The 20,297-nt window shown below is 36.9% G+C and overlaps 2 protein-coding genes across 2 annotated transcripts in view; one reads left to right on the plus strand and one right to left on the minus strand.

Annotated features, from left to right (window-relative positions):
• The window catches only part of LOC124178035, a 108,550-nt gene that overhangs the window by 32,400 nt on the left and 55,853 nt on the right, over nucleotides 1-20,297 (plus strand). The window contains exon 2 of the mRNA XM_046561111.1: nucleotides 8,062-8,105. The gene's annotated coding sequence lies outside the window, so the exon portion shown is untranslated. The remainder of the gene's footprint in view (nucleotides 1-8,061; nucleotides 8,106-20,297) is intronic.
• Nucleotides 1-20,297, minus strand: part of LOC124178034 (tyrosine-protein kinase transmembrane receptor Ror) — a 125,145-nt gene that overhangs the window by 27,633 nt on the left and 77,215 nt on the right. Inside the window, exon 2 of the mRNA XM_046561108.1 lies at nucleotides 4,573-4,666. Coding sequence (XP_046417064.1) covers nucleotides 4,573-4,666 — 94 coding nt within the window. The remainder of the gene's footprint in view (nucleotides 1-4,572; nucleotides 4,667-20,297) is intronic.

A 20,297-nucleotide genomic window follows, 5' to 3' on the forward strand; every position in this document is an offset into this window, starting at 1 on the left:
ATGAAAAAAAAAAAATTGTGACACCTATTTTTAGCGTTCATCGTTATCGTCAAAAATGCAATCGAACGATGATAATTTGATATTTTTTCATTTTTCTTATTCGTCTCTCGAAGTTGTGAGACCACCGTCTTCTAAAGGTTTTTCTGAATTTTCAAAGTTTTTCAATCGTACTTGAGATACCCTGGGTCGAAAAATTCTGGAAAATTAATTGCATTGCGCGTTTTTCATCGTATACTTTTATAGAAAAAAATCATAAACTCAATCTGAGACATCGACGTAAAATCTTGATCGAGATTTCATGGAATGTTCCATATACATGTATGTACGGTTGTATACCATTCACCCCGCATGGTTATCTACGCGTGTATTTGTGGACGAGGAAATTTAACGCAAACGTCAACGCTCAATTATTCAAATTATCCGATCCTCCGGCGCACTTTATACTCCACTACCGTAGTTCTTACCCTTCTCATTTTCTCCTTTCACCATTACTTTTAGCGATCGTTTTCCCTGAGGCTGACAGGGTTGGTGGATAGTCTATTGGATACATCGTGTTACACGTATCACGATACGTAATACGGTATTAAACTAGCGTCGACTCTGAAAGATTTTACACTCAAGGCTTGTGTTTATGATGGGTAATGTACAGGATTAATAATCGGATAATTTGGGGAATTTTCCAGAATTTTTCAAGAATTTTCAAACCGTTTGAACAACGTTTTAGTTGACAAAATAATATATAATACCCAATAATGTGTAATAAAATAATGTATAATACCCAATGATAATAATGACGGTAATGATAGTAATAATAATAATAACAACATCAACATTCAAGCCCTGAGAAATAGCAGAATTTTCCTCGAGCGATTTCGAGCACGTTTTCGGAAATATCACGCGACTGTCCAGCCATATTTTACATCGTTAGTGTCATACAATTATAATGAGATAAATAATAACAAGAACAACAGCAATCATCGAGTTATATCTTTAAATATTCCTACTTCTTGATAATGTTGTTTATTAACACGTTCCCCATCGAACAGATAAAAAAATGAATTTCTAAACGTTAGAGGGTGAAGATGATGATAATAATAATAATAATAATAAATAATTAATTAATTAAGGGTGCAAAGTTAACGGAAATTTCGAGAATCGTTCTCTTTTGTAAAGTGAGATAATTTTTTTTTTTTTCACTCGCTTATCTTTATCAACGAAAGTGTATACATGTGTATAACGTTTTACTTGTGTATCATTAACGGTGTCTATTGTTATATACCTTACATAGGCAAGTGTCCCGTAACACCTGCACACCTCTTCAAGCAAGTGAGCAAAGTGAGAAAAGGGAGAAAAAAGGGAGAAAAGGGGAGAGCGGCTCCTTTCAACTTGTTTTAAATAATTTGACAGCAGGAGTGAGAGAGGCGTACGTTTTAAGGGGTGAGGGTGAGACGAGAGAGGGGGGAGGGGAGGGGGGGAAATACTGTCTGAGACGTAGATTAGGCATTTGTAGGTGCTCCATAAATAATGCATATAGCATACAGTAATTCCCCTCTGTATACGTATATATATGTATGTATATTGTATATACATATATATTATGGGGGCCCACGGGTTAAGGAGGTGAAGGTGAGAGGGAAGGGGGAAAAAAGAAAAGAAAGGAGAATGTGAAAAACGGGAAGGAAAAGTGAAGGGGGGGGGGGGGGGGGAGTGAAAAGATAAGAGGAAAATAAGAGGGTCGCTGGTGAGGGCGCGCAATGAAATCGAATGATCGTGGAATTATTATTGTTATTATTGTTGTTGTTATTATTGTTGTTGTTGTTGTTGTTAGTTGGAGAGGGTGAAAAAAATAAGAGGAATTGAAAAGAAAGAGAGAGAGAGAGAGAGAGAAATTGTTAAAAAATGTCTGTCGGTTGTACGTATAATATATATAATTTGTTTATCAAAGAAGTTGACTACGATCGTATTTGGAAGGAAAATAAAAAAAAAAAAAAAAGAATAGAAAAGCAGGGTGAATTGGAAAGGGAAGGGAAAATAAAACGAATTGAAGAATACGAAATTAAGGCAGTGTCACGTAAAAGAGTCCGATGTACCTACTCTGAATACGTAAAAAGGTTATGTATTCGGTATGTACAAGTATTTCTCGAATTTCGATGTCGGTGCCTGCTTGTTTATTTATTTATTTATTTATTTATTTATTTATTTATTTTTATTGCTCTTCTTTTTTCTCCTTCATCTGTCACGGAAGAACGTTGACGAAAATGAATTTTGATCAATTTTATCGATGTTAATTAACCAATGAATTGCACTTTTTTTTTTTTATATCGTGATTGAAAATGTATATTTTATTCAATTTTGTATTTGTTTCGTTTTTTTTTTTTTATTTCTCATCTATGTAGAGAAATGAAAAGACTAAAAAAAAAATATGAAACAATATTGGAATGCTTTGCACATTTGGAGCAACGATATAAAAAATCTTGGACCAAATTTAAGAGAGTCAGGTTCAGGTCCTAGTTAAATTAACCGTGGAATGCCCCATATATACGTATCGGGTTATGTAACGGTTCGTATTAAGCATCGGATATGAATATCAGATATCGTGTATAGGCATGTTTTACATACTGGGCGAGGTCGTAATGACCGGTGAAATTCATCAAAGTGACTTATTCGAGGCGGGGCGTGAAAATTGCTTGTTAAAAACGTCAATGGAAAAGGTAACGCGACTGACAATGTTTTACGCATGGAATAAAAAAAAAAAAAAAAAAAAAACAAAACAAAACAAAAGGAAAAGTAACGCGTATACAGAGATAACCGGAAACACGTTTCATTAAACAATATTTTTATGTCTAAATCAAGTGCAGCCCTGTTTTTGTCTTTTTTTTTTTTTGATTTCCTCCTCTTCGCGACAACTGATTTTATCTAAATTTTAACGTTAAATTTTTTCTAACCGTTGAAAACACATCCAGCCAATGGACGATTCGAATTGCGATTATCATACTGCGTAAATAATTCGTACGGTACGCTGTAATTCTTTAATATGAATAATACACAATGTAATCTGTGAGACTTGAATTTTTTGAAAATAAAAACAAAAAAAGAAACAACATTCAGAGAAAACTCGGGAGTTTTTTTGGTTATTCTCGTTTTTCCTTCCACTTCTTCCGGTACGATCTATTTTTTAGGTACAGAAACTCTGGGTGAACATTTTTTTGTTTTTTTTTTTTTCACCCGTCGCGCACATTTCGAACAAAATTGGAAGGAAGTTTGTCCTCCCTTGTGTTTCAGAAAAAAAAAAAGAAAAAAAATTTATAAAGTTGAAAAATCAACCGATCGCGATCTTCCGCGTAACGTAAAACGCTCTTTTTTTCGCAAAATCTTTCTTTTGACCGGAACAAACTTTTTATGGGGGTTCAATGGTGGAAAATGGAAATGTTTTTTTTTTCTTTTCCCCAAAACACCCTGCTCTATGCGTACATACAGACCGATGTGTAAATGTTATACATGCGGCCGTACGTATGTTTGAAATGTTATAACGCGTAACCGAAGGGGCGAATAGACGCCGCATAGCTTCGGGGCTTAATAAGGAAGTGCGGAGAGCATCCGTTATTGGCTCGATCTATATACATATTCGAAATCCAATGTAATCCGGCGATAGGTTCGCAACGTACAAACGTTCCCAAAAGTTACGCTCCATTTTCATTTTTCTATCCCTTTTCCTCCCTCGTCGACGAGATTAATTTCGAACAGTGTTTTTTCCGTCCGTCGACACTTGTTTCTTTTTTTATTTCTACGACGTGGAAAAATTTTAATTTTTTCTCACGATTTGCGATTTCGGTGATTGTATTTTTTTTTTTTTTTTATATATCTCTTTTTTTTTTCACCCTCTTGTACCGCCGATCGATGAAACACATCTTCTCGATTGTACGAAATTACGAATACAACGCGGTTCGCGATTAGTTCGACGGTGTTGCATTTATTTCCATAATTGCGCGAATGTGAAATATTTAAATCGAGGAAATGTTTGCCACTTTCGTCAAATGTTGTACATCGCGCATGGGTGTGAAATCTAGATTCGAGGCAATTTCAAAGGTCGTACGGAAATCGCGTTGCGGAGCGAGGTGGAGGAGGCTTCGGCACTCGGGCCTATATTCAATATTTCAGGGGTCTCTCCTCTCCTCTCCTCTCCTCTCCTATACTCTCCTATACTCTCTGTTCCTCCTTCGTATCCTCGCCCTCTTCTACTTCATACTGTAAACTAATTACTTGTGGGAAACGCCGCCGTTGCGCCCCCGAGGGTGGCGAAAAATTAAGGGGGAGGAACAAAAAACACGTCTTTTCTCTGAACCGAAACTATGGTGTCGAATATTGACTTTCTCACGTTGTAGTTTCAACGCGTGCAAAAGTTACAAACATGCTGAAAAATGTGTGAAATACCAATGATTTCCGAAATATGAGGAAAAAAGAAAAAAAGAAATTGTTTTCAACGTTAAAATTTCGAAAAACTAAAAATATCATTTTGTGTTTGTTTCTTTTTTTTTTTTTTGTTACCGCAATACTTGTTTTTCTTTTTCTTACCCGTTTGTCGTTGCGTCGAAAACGTCGTTGTAATCCTCGTCGGTTACGTAATCCTGGACACCCGGATCCAGGTCTTCGACGTCCATGTTACCGCCTGAAATTATAGGGGAAGAAATATCTTGTTATTTACACACTGCTTTGTTCGTCATTACGTATACGATACGGGAATGCAAGATTTCGAGTTTTCTTTAACGAGTGTGACGTACATTATTATACGACAAATATATATGTATATATATGTATAGGTACGAACAACGCGAGAGCAATTTTTATTAACTTTTTATAAAACTTGTATACACACGTGATAATATCTATTCACATCACATATAGATTTTTTTTATTTCTACTTCTTGATAAGTTTTTATGTCACGTGATACACGCATTTCGTGTAACATAATCTTTTTATTTTTTTTTTTATTTTTCACCTCTTACAGGTATAATTATGTATCGAAAGACGATAAATTAACGACTAATATTATGTATATAACTACAGTATTTACATATATTATACACATATATCGATTTTTAAACGCAGGTGGTAAAATGTCAACGTTGACATTAATTAAGGAGTTACATACTTTATAACGATCACTTTACCTTCATATATATATTATATATGTACAGGAATATATAATTTACACCTATAATTAATTTGACAAGCGAGAAACAACGCGTCACGTGACGAGCGAGTTATTATAATATATCTATGTATAAATACACACGTCAGTATATATGTATACATAAATTGAGATGCTGTTAACGATTTAAATGAGAAAGGTGAACGAAAATTAATTAATGAGACGCGATGTTGGACCTAATGATGTGTACATCCATATACTTAATGCGTATATAATTATATTTTCTCATTTTGTTTTTTCAGCACTTTCAATTTTTTTGGTTAACTGAAACATTGTTTAAACGGTATGACAATTCTCGAAATATTTTCGAAACTTTTATTTTTTACTTGGAACATTGCTGGACTGGTTCCATTATGGAATTATTTTTTTACTATTTTCTTATTTAGCACATTCAGCTTTTTTCATCAACTTTTCATTGAAACCGAACTAGAAATGTTCCAAGTGAAAAATAAAAGTTTTGAGAATTTTCACACCGTTCGAACAATATCTTGGTTGGTTGAAAAAAAATTAGAGGTAATAGAAAAATAAATTAACCTGATCTTGAAATGTTCGGATAAGAATATTTAGATAATTTAAAAAAAAATGACGTAAAATATTCATAAACAATTAACCAACTGAATAAAAAATGTGAAAAAATTCCGAGTAATCTTTCAGATTTTGGACAGTTGCAGAAAATTTTTTGAAGATAATCGAAAAATGGTGAGGTCCAGACTTCGGTTGGATTCGCATGGTGTTCTCTCAACACGTGTGATAGGAAAGCAAATTTTTCTTCCTTACTAATATCGTCTTCACGATATAACAATTTAGAAATATGAAAGTTTATATGGGTTTTTCATAGATTTTCTCATCTCACTTATACCCGATTTTATCCAGCGTACTATCTTGCCGGGCGCATCTGCGTTTTATATTCCTACACATGTTCAGTGTATTAATATACCAATATACTAATACACACACACGCGCATATATATATATATATATATATATAGACTATATATGTATATAACCTTTTATATGCAGAGAGCGGATTTCGCGACAGATTTGGTAATGTAATATTGCATGCGGGGGAAAAGCTTTCAGGGATTTTGCAAGCTGTCGTTGCAGGTGCAAGTGTGATAAATGAAAGAAAGGATCCAACCAACCTTCTCATATTTTCGCCAAATGCAGTATATATATATATATATATATACACATATATACATATATATCCTTTACCGTTCCGTTGACTTTTCATTCATTTTCTCACTCTGCAAGCTTTTGCAATTTTTTCATACGCAGTCCCGCTTTCATTTCGAATTCAGTTACACGTAAAGCTTTTTGCCTCGCGTAGTCGTTTCTTTTATTTCATTTTTTTTTTCCCTTCTTTCCTTCTCTCTCTCATACGTGACCGCGTGTCGAATGGCATAAGGTTGTAAACGACACCTTAAGTCTACGACCTTGTGCTACGAATTCAACCGTAAAACCTAAGATCTATTTTTAAAAATTTTTTATTTTAAACTAATTTGGAGTCGAGTGTAAATTCAACAAGTAAAATAAAAAGGTCGCACGGGCTGCCAGATGACACGAACTTTTGGTACTGTGGAAAAATTGAAAAAATTAATCTACTACGATAATCGCGTAAGAATTATTATTGTTATTTTTATCATTCCGATAATTGACGATAATTTGGATAATCGACGTTCAGAAAATTGGACATCATCACCGTCTAATTTTGTTAATTTCAATTCTTTGTGCGTTTTGATAGTTTTTAGAACTTTTGTGAACGGAAATAAAAAAAGGGGTTACGCCCTTTTGTTTTTATCGACGAATTTTTTTTTTTTTTTTTTTTTTTGACAAGATTGCTGAATATTTGCTCATCTCGATTTACGTACGCGTTTCAAAGTTTTTAGAAGAAACAAAATATCGAGTTTTCCAAGATGTGAAAATCTAATTCGTAGAATTGTCCAAACTTAGAAAATCCAAACACAAAACTATGCAACAAAACATAGAACAGCAAAATTTACAATACAATCTATAGGATTCCATATTATCGAGGCGAATTCAGTCGATTCTACATTTTGGCATTTTACGTTCTGACTTTTCGATTTTTATACTTCTCCGTATTTCGACTTTCTGCATTTTTCAATTCTAATGAAAGTGAAATTTTTGATTATTTGAAAAATTGGATATTATCGGACTTGTATGTATTTTTTGTTTTTTATCTTGCTGTATTTTTTTTTGTCTCCAAGAACTTGCAAACGTTTTTAGAAACGGAAAACGCTTTGCCGTGAACTAATCGAGTTTCACTTATTTCAACGCCGACTGCGGTTGCTGATAATGGCGCCTATCTACAATTTATCTACACTGTATAGTCGAGTATGTACAGTATATATATTTGAATCGCGAAATTTTCAGACCCCATGGCGTGCAAGTTCGCTATTCCCGTCACTCGTTTTCCTTCCTGTCTGCACGCATTGTGTCCGCCTGACGCATGCAAAAAACCGCTTTCGTTTATTCATACGTTCATCCGCTTACTCATTCATTCATTAATTCGTTCATTCATTCATTCGTTCTCAAGTTACTCGTCGTATCTTCTCGCATCTTATTAAATGTTGATCCGTTTACGCGCCCGTCTCTTTATTTATTTATTTTTTTATACCCGATCTAATACATTTTATTTCTTAATAAATCCTGTCTAATGAAATAAAAATCTCAATCAATATGTTACATCGATTTATTAGATCCACAAAAATTTATTGTATAATTCGATACTTTGATCAAACTTCTTGACAATATTTTAATCGACGATGAATTTTTCTTGTCAATATCGTTGCACAGAATTTTGATGAAATATTTTTTCCCTCTTTTTCAGGCTTGCCGGAATACCAGATTCTAATTCACCGGGAAAACGGCCTGGTGAGTTGATTCGTGTATATTATTATCTTCGTCGTCGTTGTTACTATTGTTGTTGTTGTTATTATTATTATCGTAAAACGTTAAACGGCTCGTTATGTATACACATATTAAATAATGATATTGTACGCATCGTTATCACTTTAGCATTGCATTGTAGTAAATATATAAATTATACCATTACGATATTCTTCAACGGGGAAATCTTTGTCAGGATCTTGCAGTAATTTAGCGCCATTCGTTATTGTTGCTTTATATCGCTAATCCTCCATTTCAGTCAGTGAACTCACTTCTCTTGAATATTATTCCTGTACTTTTCGTGCTTTATTCTACTTCGGTCTCTTCCTGCCCCTTACTTTTTATTTCGTTTTTTTTCTTCGCACCAAACGTCATGCGATAAATTTCCAATTTTCAACACGTGGGAAAAATTTGCCTTTACACTTTGTATAACTTTGAAAAAATGTGAACGTTCTTTTTTATATGTTTTTTTTTTTTTCTTTTTCTTTACTTCGAACCTACCGTTCATACTCCTCGTACAGACGGCGTGTAGTTTTCGATGTATACGACATTCGTTTCGTTATGTATCCACAGCTGCCACGTACAGACGTGTATACGTGTAATATCATATACGCGCCGTGCTTGTCGGACGGGACGAATTGAGATTATTTAAAACACCGGTATCAACGTCCGCGTCATGCCGAATAGATTACCATACGTTGAATTGAAGCTGAATCAGCTCTTCGCATCTTCGATAGTATTAATAATAACGAAGGTGTAATACATACTTTTGAATAATTTACATTTTATTTTCATTCTTTGAATTGTGTTTTTTTTTTTTTTTTTTCTTTTCTTTTCCTTTCTTTTTCTTTTTTATTTTTTTTCTCAAGTTTTTGGTTTTCTTTTACGAAGCGGTACGCGCGTATAAATCGGTCGTAACGCGATGCCCCGTTTTTTTTTTTTTTTTTTTTTTTGTTTTCCAATATCGTCGAACGTATTTATTTACAGGCACAAAGAAACGAATAAAAATAAAATCACGATATAACGCGATTTGGTATTTATTATTAACATTGTTATTTATTAGTTAACATCGAAGATACGTTTAATGTAACAATTTATAACGTGGTAGCGGTGATAGATGTAGATGCGTTATTAATATAACAATGTTTCATTTTCCTTATTCGTTTAGTTTTTAAAAGTTAAACATTCGTATCTTTTCACATTTTCATTAAACGGTAATCGTCGTTTTTTTTACCAACTATTAAATATTATCACAGGCGTAAGGTATGTGAAAACAAAAAATCTAGTTGCTGCTGCTGTCTCGTGTGTAATAATCTTCTATTCAGCGATTCATTTTTCTCTTCTTCCTCGCGCTATAAATATTCATGGGATTATTGCCTTGTGATTTTTCTCTATTGAAATTAAATCAGCTGCGATCAATTTTTGTTGTTTATTATACGGTACCTGTAACGCGCATGTAATTCGAGTACATGTGTATTATACCTATATATTTATTATACTGTTACATTCGTTCGTAGCTTATGTAAATGTAAATGTATAATGTAGGTACAATGTGGTTACGATTTAGGTATAAGACTGGCTTTGTTTTTTATTTTTATTTTCATAAATTACGATTGATATCGGACGTGTTTTAACGGATGTAGGTATACGAAGGTATAGCAATAATAAACAAGACTGGATAGCCGATTGCCACATTCAAAGTGGGATAAATTTTAAGTCGTTGTGTGCGTAACTTGTATAGATTTGATCGCAGTAAAAGACGATGAGCAGAGAAAACAATTTATCACCTTTAACCCGTTTAGTAACAGTGAGATTCTCGGCTTCCCAAATTAAAAATTTTCGTCTCCTAGCCTTAATTGTCACGGTTTTTCTGGAATTGTAAATGATTTTTGTTACTTCGTGTAACCCCCAAAAACCCCCGAGTAACAAGTTTCGTCAAGGATCGTCGAATTTTTATAGTTCCTTCGATTTTACACCCGCCATATTGATTCGCCGTCTTAGATTTTGAAATTATCGAATTCAGAGTTGAGATTCGTGATAGGCGACACCAAAAACCCTCGGGTAACAAAATTCAGGATAAAATATTGAGTCGAGAAATTTTGGACTGAAATGGTTAATCAAGACCGATCGTGACCTGAAGACCTCTCTCTCTCTCTCTCACTCTCTTACACTTTTCAATTTGCATTTTGTTTTTTACACATCGTATAAGAAATATCTTTAATCCAAGGTGCAAAAAAGTTCCTAGTTTTCGCGCGGCTAAATTCCAATATGTCATCTTGTCAGTCAGGATGGATGGGGTTAATTGTTTCATCGACCTTTCAACCGAAGGGGATATTATAAAAGTGTTTTTGTTACTCAAGTTTTTTTTTAATTTCACATTATATATGACATAGGTTCGTCGGATGGTTAATTTGAAGAAATAATACAACTTATTTACACGATCCTTGAATAGACTTCTCTGTATATTGAACACACACACACACACACACACATATACATATATATATATATATATTATATATGATATACAGGGTATCCTCTTTTAAAAAATATGCTAAATATGTAAAAATTTTATATATGAAAGGGGGGCTCATCGGATGAGGATCTCAATTTTTGGGTCTTATGTTTTTCAAATGAAACCTCATATTTTTTTATCGTATTTTCTTATTTCTCATTGACAAGTGAGCAAGTTTTACTCCAAATTATTTTTTGCTTTTCGTCTTCGAACAAGTCCAAAACATTATTCGAAGTTTTCTCGTGAAAATAGTGGCAATATGTGAATATTTGGGTAGAATTCAAAAAAAGAACTCGTTCTAGGGTGAACCCCGAACTGTTCAACATTTAGAAGTGTTTTGGTGCTTGTTTGCGTTGTTTGTTCAAATTCTGCTTATTGTAGAACTTGATCAGATTTTGGGCCTGTTCGAAAGACGAAAACTAAAAAACCGACTAGGAGTAAAACTCACTCACTTTTCAATGAGATATAAACAAAATGCGATAAGAAATATGAGGTTCCATTTGAAAGACAAAAATTGGTCCCAGCAGAGTCCCCCGGACCCAAAAAGTGGGATGCTCGTCCGATAAGCCGAAACATTTTTCAATCTAATGCTTAGTTTTCGACATATTTGAGTATATTTTCCAAAAAAAAATGGGACACCCTGTACACGCATAAGGCTGAGGGATCGTGACGTTGAAACGTCGAGAATGAGAACCTTACTCGACCTTTGAACCTCCACCTCCACCTCCACCTCCACCCCCAACTCAGTCTCCGAATTCGCTTAGCCTTACAGCTGCTTTGGATGCGAGAATGAAACCATTATGAGATGTATTTTTGGACGGCGGTGGGTCCTTCTTCGACCCGTTTTAAACCACGCATCGTCAAACGATTTTCAAACCTGAACCCATCATCATCCTCCTCCTCCTCCTCCTCCTCCGGCGTGCGCAACACCATCTCGAAACGCAGTTTTGACATCTCTGACATTTTGACGAGCGCATGCATTCTCATGATAATTCACAACCCTGTAGCTCGCTGCTTTGACTTCGATCCTCTATCTCTTTTTATCCATTACCCTCTTGCCAGCTTCTCGCGTTGAATCGTTCCTCTACTTCGTTCAAAAACGGACGGATCGATGGATGGAATGACTTTTAACGCCGTTTCTCATCAACTAGAGTCAGTTTTGTTGGTCAGGTTTTTTTTTTTTTTTTTCATACTTTATATGAATTATCGTATTTTGGGAAAGAATCTTATTCACTCGTATGCAACAATTTTCGGGCTTTTTGCGTCTCTGAATTTTTTGTGGCAATCGTTGGATACAAAATATTAGTTTATGACGTACAGTTATTTGTTTTCTCTCATTGCGTTTTAGCGATCGCGTCCTCGTGTTATAATTTATTTACACGCCACGTGCAATGTATCTGTACGAGTAAATATATACCACATTTTTATGTACGTACAGGTATTATTATACCCGTGCAAGGTGCAAATAAGTGCGCTGGTAATAAATCGTCGGTATCTCCACGCGACAACGACGCCTATTTCTATAGGGTGTATAAATGCGAAATCGTATGTATGTACATAGGGAAAATTCACTTTCGCAAAGGCGGTATTCTAATTACCTTAGATTTCGCGATCGTTTCTCACTTCACCCTCTATCTTGTAAAATGATCTTTCGCTGATTATTATACCGAAACCCTGCCTCGCATATTTGCAATTGCGAAAAAACACCCCACGCGAATCGGGCGCTGTTTATACCGAGCCGTGTCGACATTTTGTTGTTAATTTTCAATGAAAGAATTTTAAAATGTTCCCGAAGCTATAAATAACAAACCCCTTGAACTCAAATCGCTCAAAGTGTTTTCATATTCTTCAGAAGAGCGAGAGAGAGAGAGAGAGAGAGAAAAAAAAAATCCCCTTAAAAATAATCTGTGGTGAAAAAAAGTTCGTTCGGTACATGGTTGGTGGTCTTGCGCAGGATGGGCGGGGATGTTTTGATCGCTTGTGAAAGTGGCTGAAAATAAGAAGTGAATGGAAAAGAGAGAAATAAAAATAAATGAATAAATAAAAACAAAAAAATATCCCTACGCGAAAGTAACGGAAGACAAGTGAAAGTAAAGGTGAAGAGGGAGGGAGAAAAAAAAAATAATTCTTCCCAACCATATATATTATACATATATAATATATAGGTATGTATATATGCACACGGGTATGACACAAGGGGCGAGTTTGAAAGGGCGAAACGTTTTTCCCTTTCCTCCGTGCGAAGTGGACGCTACTGCCTGCACGGAGTTACGAAATGCGGGGCGGGTTTGCCCTGCACTTAAGGGTGACTGGCCTACAGGCTCAGGGACGAGGGGTGCGATTGAAAAGCCCCGTTTAGCTGGGGTGCGGCGAGAAACGATTGTTTGAAACTTGCGGGGCGTCGTTTCTCGATTTCTAAATGGAGGGGGAGGGTGGGGATGCTTTTTTTAATACACCGTGGAAATTCGAGGATTAAACGATATGCTCCGCGGGTTGATTTTCAGCGATTGTTAATGCTTTGTCGAATTTGAATTTATGAAACGAGAAGTAATTAGAAGAGTAAAAGTAATTGTAACGGAGAAAAAAACGAAAAGTATAACGTATCGATAAGGGAGGATATTTTTTTTTTTTTTTGGTCTTTAGAAATTTCAGTTTGTAGGCGTTGATTTGTTTATTTTAAGCATGGCGATTTTTTTCCTTTTCGATACACCTCTTTTTGAAACAATTTTTTTGAAGAAAAGTATCGGTTTCGGTTGAAAATCACTTTTTCTAATATCAAAGAGTCTTGATATTTTCAGACCTGGAAAATCCGAATAATAGGTTTTTAAAAAAATGTCAGTTTTTCGGAACGAAGGATCGATGAAGAAATTTAAAACTTACAGGATCTTACGGTCAAATGATGGGCATGAAGATATTTCCGTGTCCCGTTTAATTTGGACTTCCGGTTCTACCGGAAATACATTGATATTCAATGCTTTACCAACAAATTCTTTATCATCTTGAATCGCTTCAGAATTTTTTTTTTTTTGTTTTTTTTTCTTTGTTTTTGTGATCAGTAAAAATAAATTTACAAACCAGTCAATCAAACGAGAAAATTATCGTAAATTAAATGATCACCTGACGGATCGAATTAATCTTTCCAAATTCATATACTTTTGACAAAATATTTTTAGAAAAATTTTTGAAAAATAATCGTCTGCTTTAATATTATATTCAGAATATTTTCGCAACCTATGATCGTATTCCCATATTCAGAGAAAAGTATTAAGAAAAAATTGGATGTGTGAGTGAGTGAGTAAGAGAGAGATGAGAGGACATTGATCGGTTTACCGTGAAAGTGTACGCGGTAGTGCAGCTTGATGTTTGAGACTTCGCTTCGGTCCCACACACACGTACATACGTGTGGATATACACGTGTGTAAAAAACGGAGAGCTGAGAAGACTTTGATAAATCGAGTTTCAAGTTTTTCGCCAACAGACTTACTCGATTTCATCCCGAAGGATTCAGCTCCACCTATACATGTAAATATAATACACAATACGCTCTCCTCTTCTAACCCGTATGCCACGTGCGTGGTATGCTCAGCCGTGTATCATATTGAGTGGCGTCTATTCACGCGCTAGAAATCAGAATTTCCAATAGAAAAAAAAAAAATATACTCCCCACCTTACGTACGTGTAATATTTTACATTTATTCGCAATCGAATCGTTGTACATGCGGGCAAAGGAAATAAAAATATTACCGCAACGTAATTTCGATTCTCGTTTGAATTTTTTTGCGATAGTAATTAATAACAATAACAATAATAATAAAAATTGACACGAATTGAAAATTGGTATTACAGTCAAGTATTATCCACTGGGATACGTTTGACGATACATGTTACTATTATCCACGAACCATTGTGAGATATATCTTGGATAGTTCATAGCAAGACAATTTACTAAATGTCTGTTGTACTTCTGACAGATTTTGAAAAAATGAAAATACGTTTTTTTCGAGCAGTCTCCTTATCACAGGATTCAATCTCTCTGCAACGATTGTGGATGTTTGGTAGACCTGGAGGGCTGCGAACTCCGTCGCATATTACACACTCGGGTCGCAATAAGGGTGAAGCTCTACCGATGATCGAAGGCTACACCCTCCAGGCGTTGCATGCAAGTATTCTTTGCTTTGAGATTTCACTTCATCTCCGTACGACGAATCCCGTTGCCGCCAAATTTTCATCGGCCCTTTGTCGTTGTTGTTGTATTTTCTTGTCATTCGGGACAATTTGGTGGATGAGAAACTTTTCCGGAGGTGTTTTCGTTCCTACGAATTGAGCATTTTTTTCTCTTCGTCGGAAAAATTATCGTCTCGGTAAGTTCCTGATCGTGTTGCACGATCTTAGCGTAAAATTTTATCACGCGGCGTGTACGATTCGAACGCTTCTTATCATTTTCGTTTGGAGTACTTCTCGAACGACTGCAGAGTCGCTGCAGCGGCGTGAGTTAAAGATAAGAATTTCAATCGTATTGCAGGACACGTTATTTTTAGGCAGGAAAGTTTTCGTAAACGGATTGGAAATGTGAAGCGTCGTCCGTGAAATCTTTTCCAAATATTGTGAAAAGAAAATTAGTTGAAAAATTAAAAAACTGAATGCATCCGCATTTAAGAAATTCTCAATCCCTGGATTATCCAATATCCAGGCACTAAGCGCGCGATTGATCGATTAGAATATTTCGAAATGAAAATTTTAAGGATCATAGGCAAAAGAACAATTTCTCATACACGCGCAGCATTATTTCCAACGCGCTGTGTCTTTTTGCACGGTTGAAGATATATCGTTTTTATTTTTTTTATTACTGTTGTTGTAAATTAAACATTTTCGTCACATCCCCAGTTTTGGGGTTCCAATTGTTGTTCAGGTTGTATATTTGAACAGGATATTCGTACACAGATTTCAGATGAAACTCTTATCTACCTTAGTTCAAAACATGAATATCGAGGTACATGTTTTCAAACGATCTGTCTTTATTACTTTTTTCTTTAACCCACCAGTAACGAAACTCAAATTTCTTTCAATCTTTGTACGACTGTAATTTCTCGCATAAACGTAATTCATTTCGCGTGGAGTTGCACAACTTCACAACGAACAGAAATATGGAAAAGAGCGAGAGGAAATTGTGCTGCATGCTTTGTACTTTGCAATATCCGGAAGTCAGCTCGCGTTTTCTCGTCTGCAGCGCCGGATGCAGTTGTTAGTCGTGAGGGTGATGCGAGTGATTCTGCACTGCAGCTACCGCCGCATCCAATCACGTGGAAACTCTTTGCCCTGTGAGAGTAGAGCCGGGCGATTGCAAAGTTCCTTTGACGAACGGCGTCCGATATTTTCACCGTGCGGAGAAAAAGCGCGAGCGGAGAAAAACGACTTGGCGGAACGAGAAGAAAGGTGATAAACGAAGCGGTAAACGTTGCAATTTCAATTGAGAAACTTTTAGAGCAAACTCTCGGTGAGTTTTGCAACGAAGAGTCGGTTCATTTGTAAAGACGGTTTTGTCAAGAAACCTACCTTGTATCTACATTACAGGTTATACTAGGGACGAACCAAGAAGCGAAAGAGGAAGATTTAAAGGGTGGGGTTAAATACATACTAGGGGAATTCATCCTCGACCCTCCGCCAAGCACGCAAGCTAGTTTAGCCCTACAGCAGCCAGCGTTAAAGGCGAGGATCGTAAAGTTAATCACTGTGTGGCGATAAAAGTTGCTATAAATCATAATGAATGGAGAGTGAAGCGAGTCAGCTAGTCGAGAAAGTTGGACGGATAGAGAAAGAGGAGAAGGTACCAAAGGAGAAAAGCCTCGCCGGTGGTATAACATATTATGTATGTACCTCACACACCTCGTTGGGAGACAATTTGCACGGGCACAATGGACTTGACGGGTCAGGTTGACGAACGTTTTTCATTCCGTGGAATGGGGCTAAACCGGCTGGTTTTTTCCATCAGGGTTAAGGAAATTAGAATGACGATGGCAGTGATAGTGATTTTTGAGAAAAATTGTCTACAACGTTGAAACGACACGAAGGTGCAGAAATGATTTCAGTCCTTACGAACAGTACTCTTTTTTTTTATTTTTTGGAATGCAATGAAAACACTTGAAGCAATTTGGGTTTAAGGGATTTATTATTCATAGTTTCAATTAAGATTTTATAATTTTTTCATTGAAATTAACAACAAAATGACGGCATGCCGCATATAAGTAGCTAACGACTCCGAATTCGAGGGCTTTTGCGATGACAGATCTTCTGACATCACTGTTCAACTTGTAACAGATGGGTAAATTTTTATGATTAAAAACATCTTTTTGAGGTTCGAGTTCGCGGCCGAAATGTTGGAAAAAAAAAAAATTCACATGTATACGATTACGAATAAAAAATTGTTGACAAGAATTGTATAAAAAAATGTTGGGATTGAAGTACAAAAATCTAGTCATGAGCTCGAATCGATGAACAATTTGCGCTACCGGATTGAAAACATGGCCGTTCGTTATTTACATGCGGCATGCCGCCATTTTGTTATTAATTGTAATGAAAAAAATCGAAAATGTTCTTGAAACTATAAATAACGAAGCCCTGAAATTCAAATTGCTTAAAGTGTTTTCATTATCTTTAAAAAAAAATTCGAAAATATGTATGATCTTAGACCGTCTCAGCTGTATCCTCTTTCCCCTTATACGTCATTGCAAATTCTCTGATTCAGACTTCCACGTTGTTGCATTATTTCTAAGTACGATGAAATCTTTTGAAAATCCGTGAAACTCACTGGTATAATTTGACAAACTGGTGGATGGTGCTTCGGATAGGGGTCGGGGAAGAAGCGAGCAGGTATCCGAACCTAACTAACTCAAGTATCTGTACGTATAGGCGAGGTTCGAAGGGATAAACGATGACGGAACCGTGACGGAGACGACGACGAGGACGGCCTCATGCAGGGTGAACGAGGAATAATAATAAGCTTGTCGTTAACATCACGCGGCACTTAGTGCTTTGATATTGAAATTATGATGGTTTTTATTACGCTTCCATGCGGCGTCCCAAGCGTCCAGCTCAACACGCTTGTCCGTCACACCACGCTTCTTCTTCTTCTTCTTCTTCTTCTTCTTCTTCTTTTGGCTTTGCTTTGCTTCGAGCTGGCTCGCGCGATGATGAAGAGGGGGAGAAAAAGCCCGCGAGCTATCTCTAGTGGTACTCGTTGGGTCCTGACAAGTTCAAGTGGCTGGATAAGTTAGGGTTTTTAGATTGCGTGCCTCGATAGATCGTTACGACGATGGCGATGACGAGGATGCCGATGATGCCACTTCTGCGCCGCGGCGAGTCCCACGCGCCGAACACACGTTGAGTCTTTTCACCATTTCACTGATTAATCGACCCGCCATGTCGGTATATCAATGAATTTATTACCGGGGTTAAAACACCGGGCGGGTGTTGCCTCCTAGCAGGAACACATTCGGTCAGGGCTTAAGTCATATCGAGTTTGGAGGGGTTTTTTAACGACTAGAATAACGTGTCGACTTTCACACTTTTCGTGTTCTGGGCACGAGATTATATATATTATTGGACCTTAACACGGAATTCAACTTTTCCTGTCTACAAGCATACTCGACGCCTTCAAGCACGCGACAAATCGTTTATACGGTAGTAAATTTCGATTTAGAATCATTATCGCTGCTGGTATATTCCACGCATGCGGTGCCTTAGGTCGCAGTCGTTGGTAATGGTTTATATCCCCATCATTCTACTCAATTCCTCTGTACCCTTGTAACATTCTTCCCAAGGCACCGATGAATGGATTAAGACTTTGCACTCTTACGAATCAATTAGACCTGTCAAATCGACACGCAAAGTACTTTGTGCCACGTGACGGCAGAGGTTATGAAATTTCCAAAACTTTTGCCCGAATCTCTGAGATTTCTTTGAGAATGATTTGGGTTCAAAGTAAATACATACGCCCGATATACATGGGAGTGGATCGAAGAGTCCGAACATGCAAGGGCAGCAGACCTGATTCAATTGTTTGTTCAGCCCGGTGTCAAACGCACCCCGAACGCTGGCCGGTATGCTCTTTTTTTCTTTCCAATTCGATTTTCTCCTTTCTTTACTTTACCGTTTCGTTACCAACTCTAACCCCCTTTCATTTCATTTCGTCCTGACGCTACGCGTCGCCGGTCACCGAAGTGCCTCCTCTCTCCACGTTCGTGCCCATCATCGGGTCGCGCCTAAAATCCAAACTGTATCCGTTCTGGACCCGAGTGAATGAGGGCCCCCCGTTGATTCTTCTCTTTCTCTGTTCATTCGCCACATCTGTGGACTTCGGCATCCTGCAACGTCGAGCTAAAGGGCGTCGGGAGACTAGAGTATCTGCAGTTGGGTCTGGTTTTGGCACTGACTACATGCTGCACCGACAGATGTGTCCCTTTAGTCTCCCCGATCGTGCAGTTAACGGAGTCAAAAGAAACTTTTATTCGGTCACTCGTCGTCAATATCACGTGTTTTGTCACAGTGAAGATGCGGGTTGAGATTGTTGTGAAATAAGCGATGCTTCGTGTTATTAGATTATTTTATTCACTTCTAAAGTGAGAGGGTCAAAAAAAATTCGGACCACCGATTGAATTCAGAAGCTTTGGAATCCGATTGACGAGGTTGATGAACACTTTAGGTACTTTTCTCTATCATACTTATCCTAAATTAATCTTAAATCATTCTACGATGATGACTAATCGTAGGAACATCAAGCTGATTGTCAAAGTGAAAAAAAATTACTCATCCCGACCAATGTTGTGAAAGTACGTATATTGATGGGTTCGTTTGAAAAATCAAACCGAGACCTGGGGAATAACTAGGGCTTAGGTTTTTTCCTACTGTCTGCAACTAATGGAGCCACAATCCCCTCCTGATTCCTTCTCATCTTTTGCAGTCTTCTCTGTATGGTCGTATATATAGTCTATTCCCCATTCTCGTCCCCTTTCAGATTGCGGGATTAACGATGCTAATATAGTAATAAAGGAAACTCGGGCCGTAAAGGATACTCGTTCTACATATATCTGCGCTTTATGGCTACTCATCAATCGATTATTCGTCATCACTTCGTATCCCATTATCTTTCTTTTGATACTTGTTTTTTTCCTGTTTAACCTCCTCTTGTAACGCTAGAAAAGTTTGGTCGTTTTTACGATACGCTTGGGGAAAGAAAAACAATGTTGACGAAGCGATAACAGGAGGTTGAATAAGGCTTTCGCTTTTTGATGCAAGGTAGGCGGTGTAATCGTAGAACATCATGGAAACCAAAACCGAGAGAGTCCTGGACGAATTATTGTTTTGACTTGAATCTGAAATCCTGGTTTTGCGAACATCGCCAGTTTGCATACGTTCAGCGATTTCACTTTATAAAATTCCTACTACCGATACACTTACCGACATCTTACCCAGACTCAAACCCTCCTCCGCGATTTTGTCTTTCGGGTCGGTACAGCAGGGGTTGAACGCGGTGACGTCATCGCGAACAAGGGTTTGAGACTGGGTGAGTGTGTCGGTAGTAAAAATCTGTATCCAGAACCAGCCTAGTATTACTACTTCTGAAGTATCTGAGCGACAAACAAATTATTCCCGAAAAACATGGAAGA

Source organism: Neodiprion fabricii, chromosome 3, assembly GCF_021155785.1.
Source record: "Neodiprion fabricii isolate iyNeoFabr1 chromosome 3, iyNeoFabr1.1, whole genome shotgun sequence".
NCBI lineage: Eukaryota > Metazoa > Arthropoda > Insecta > Hymenoptera > Diprionidae > Neodiprion > Neodiprion fabricii.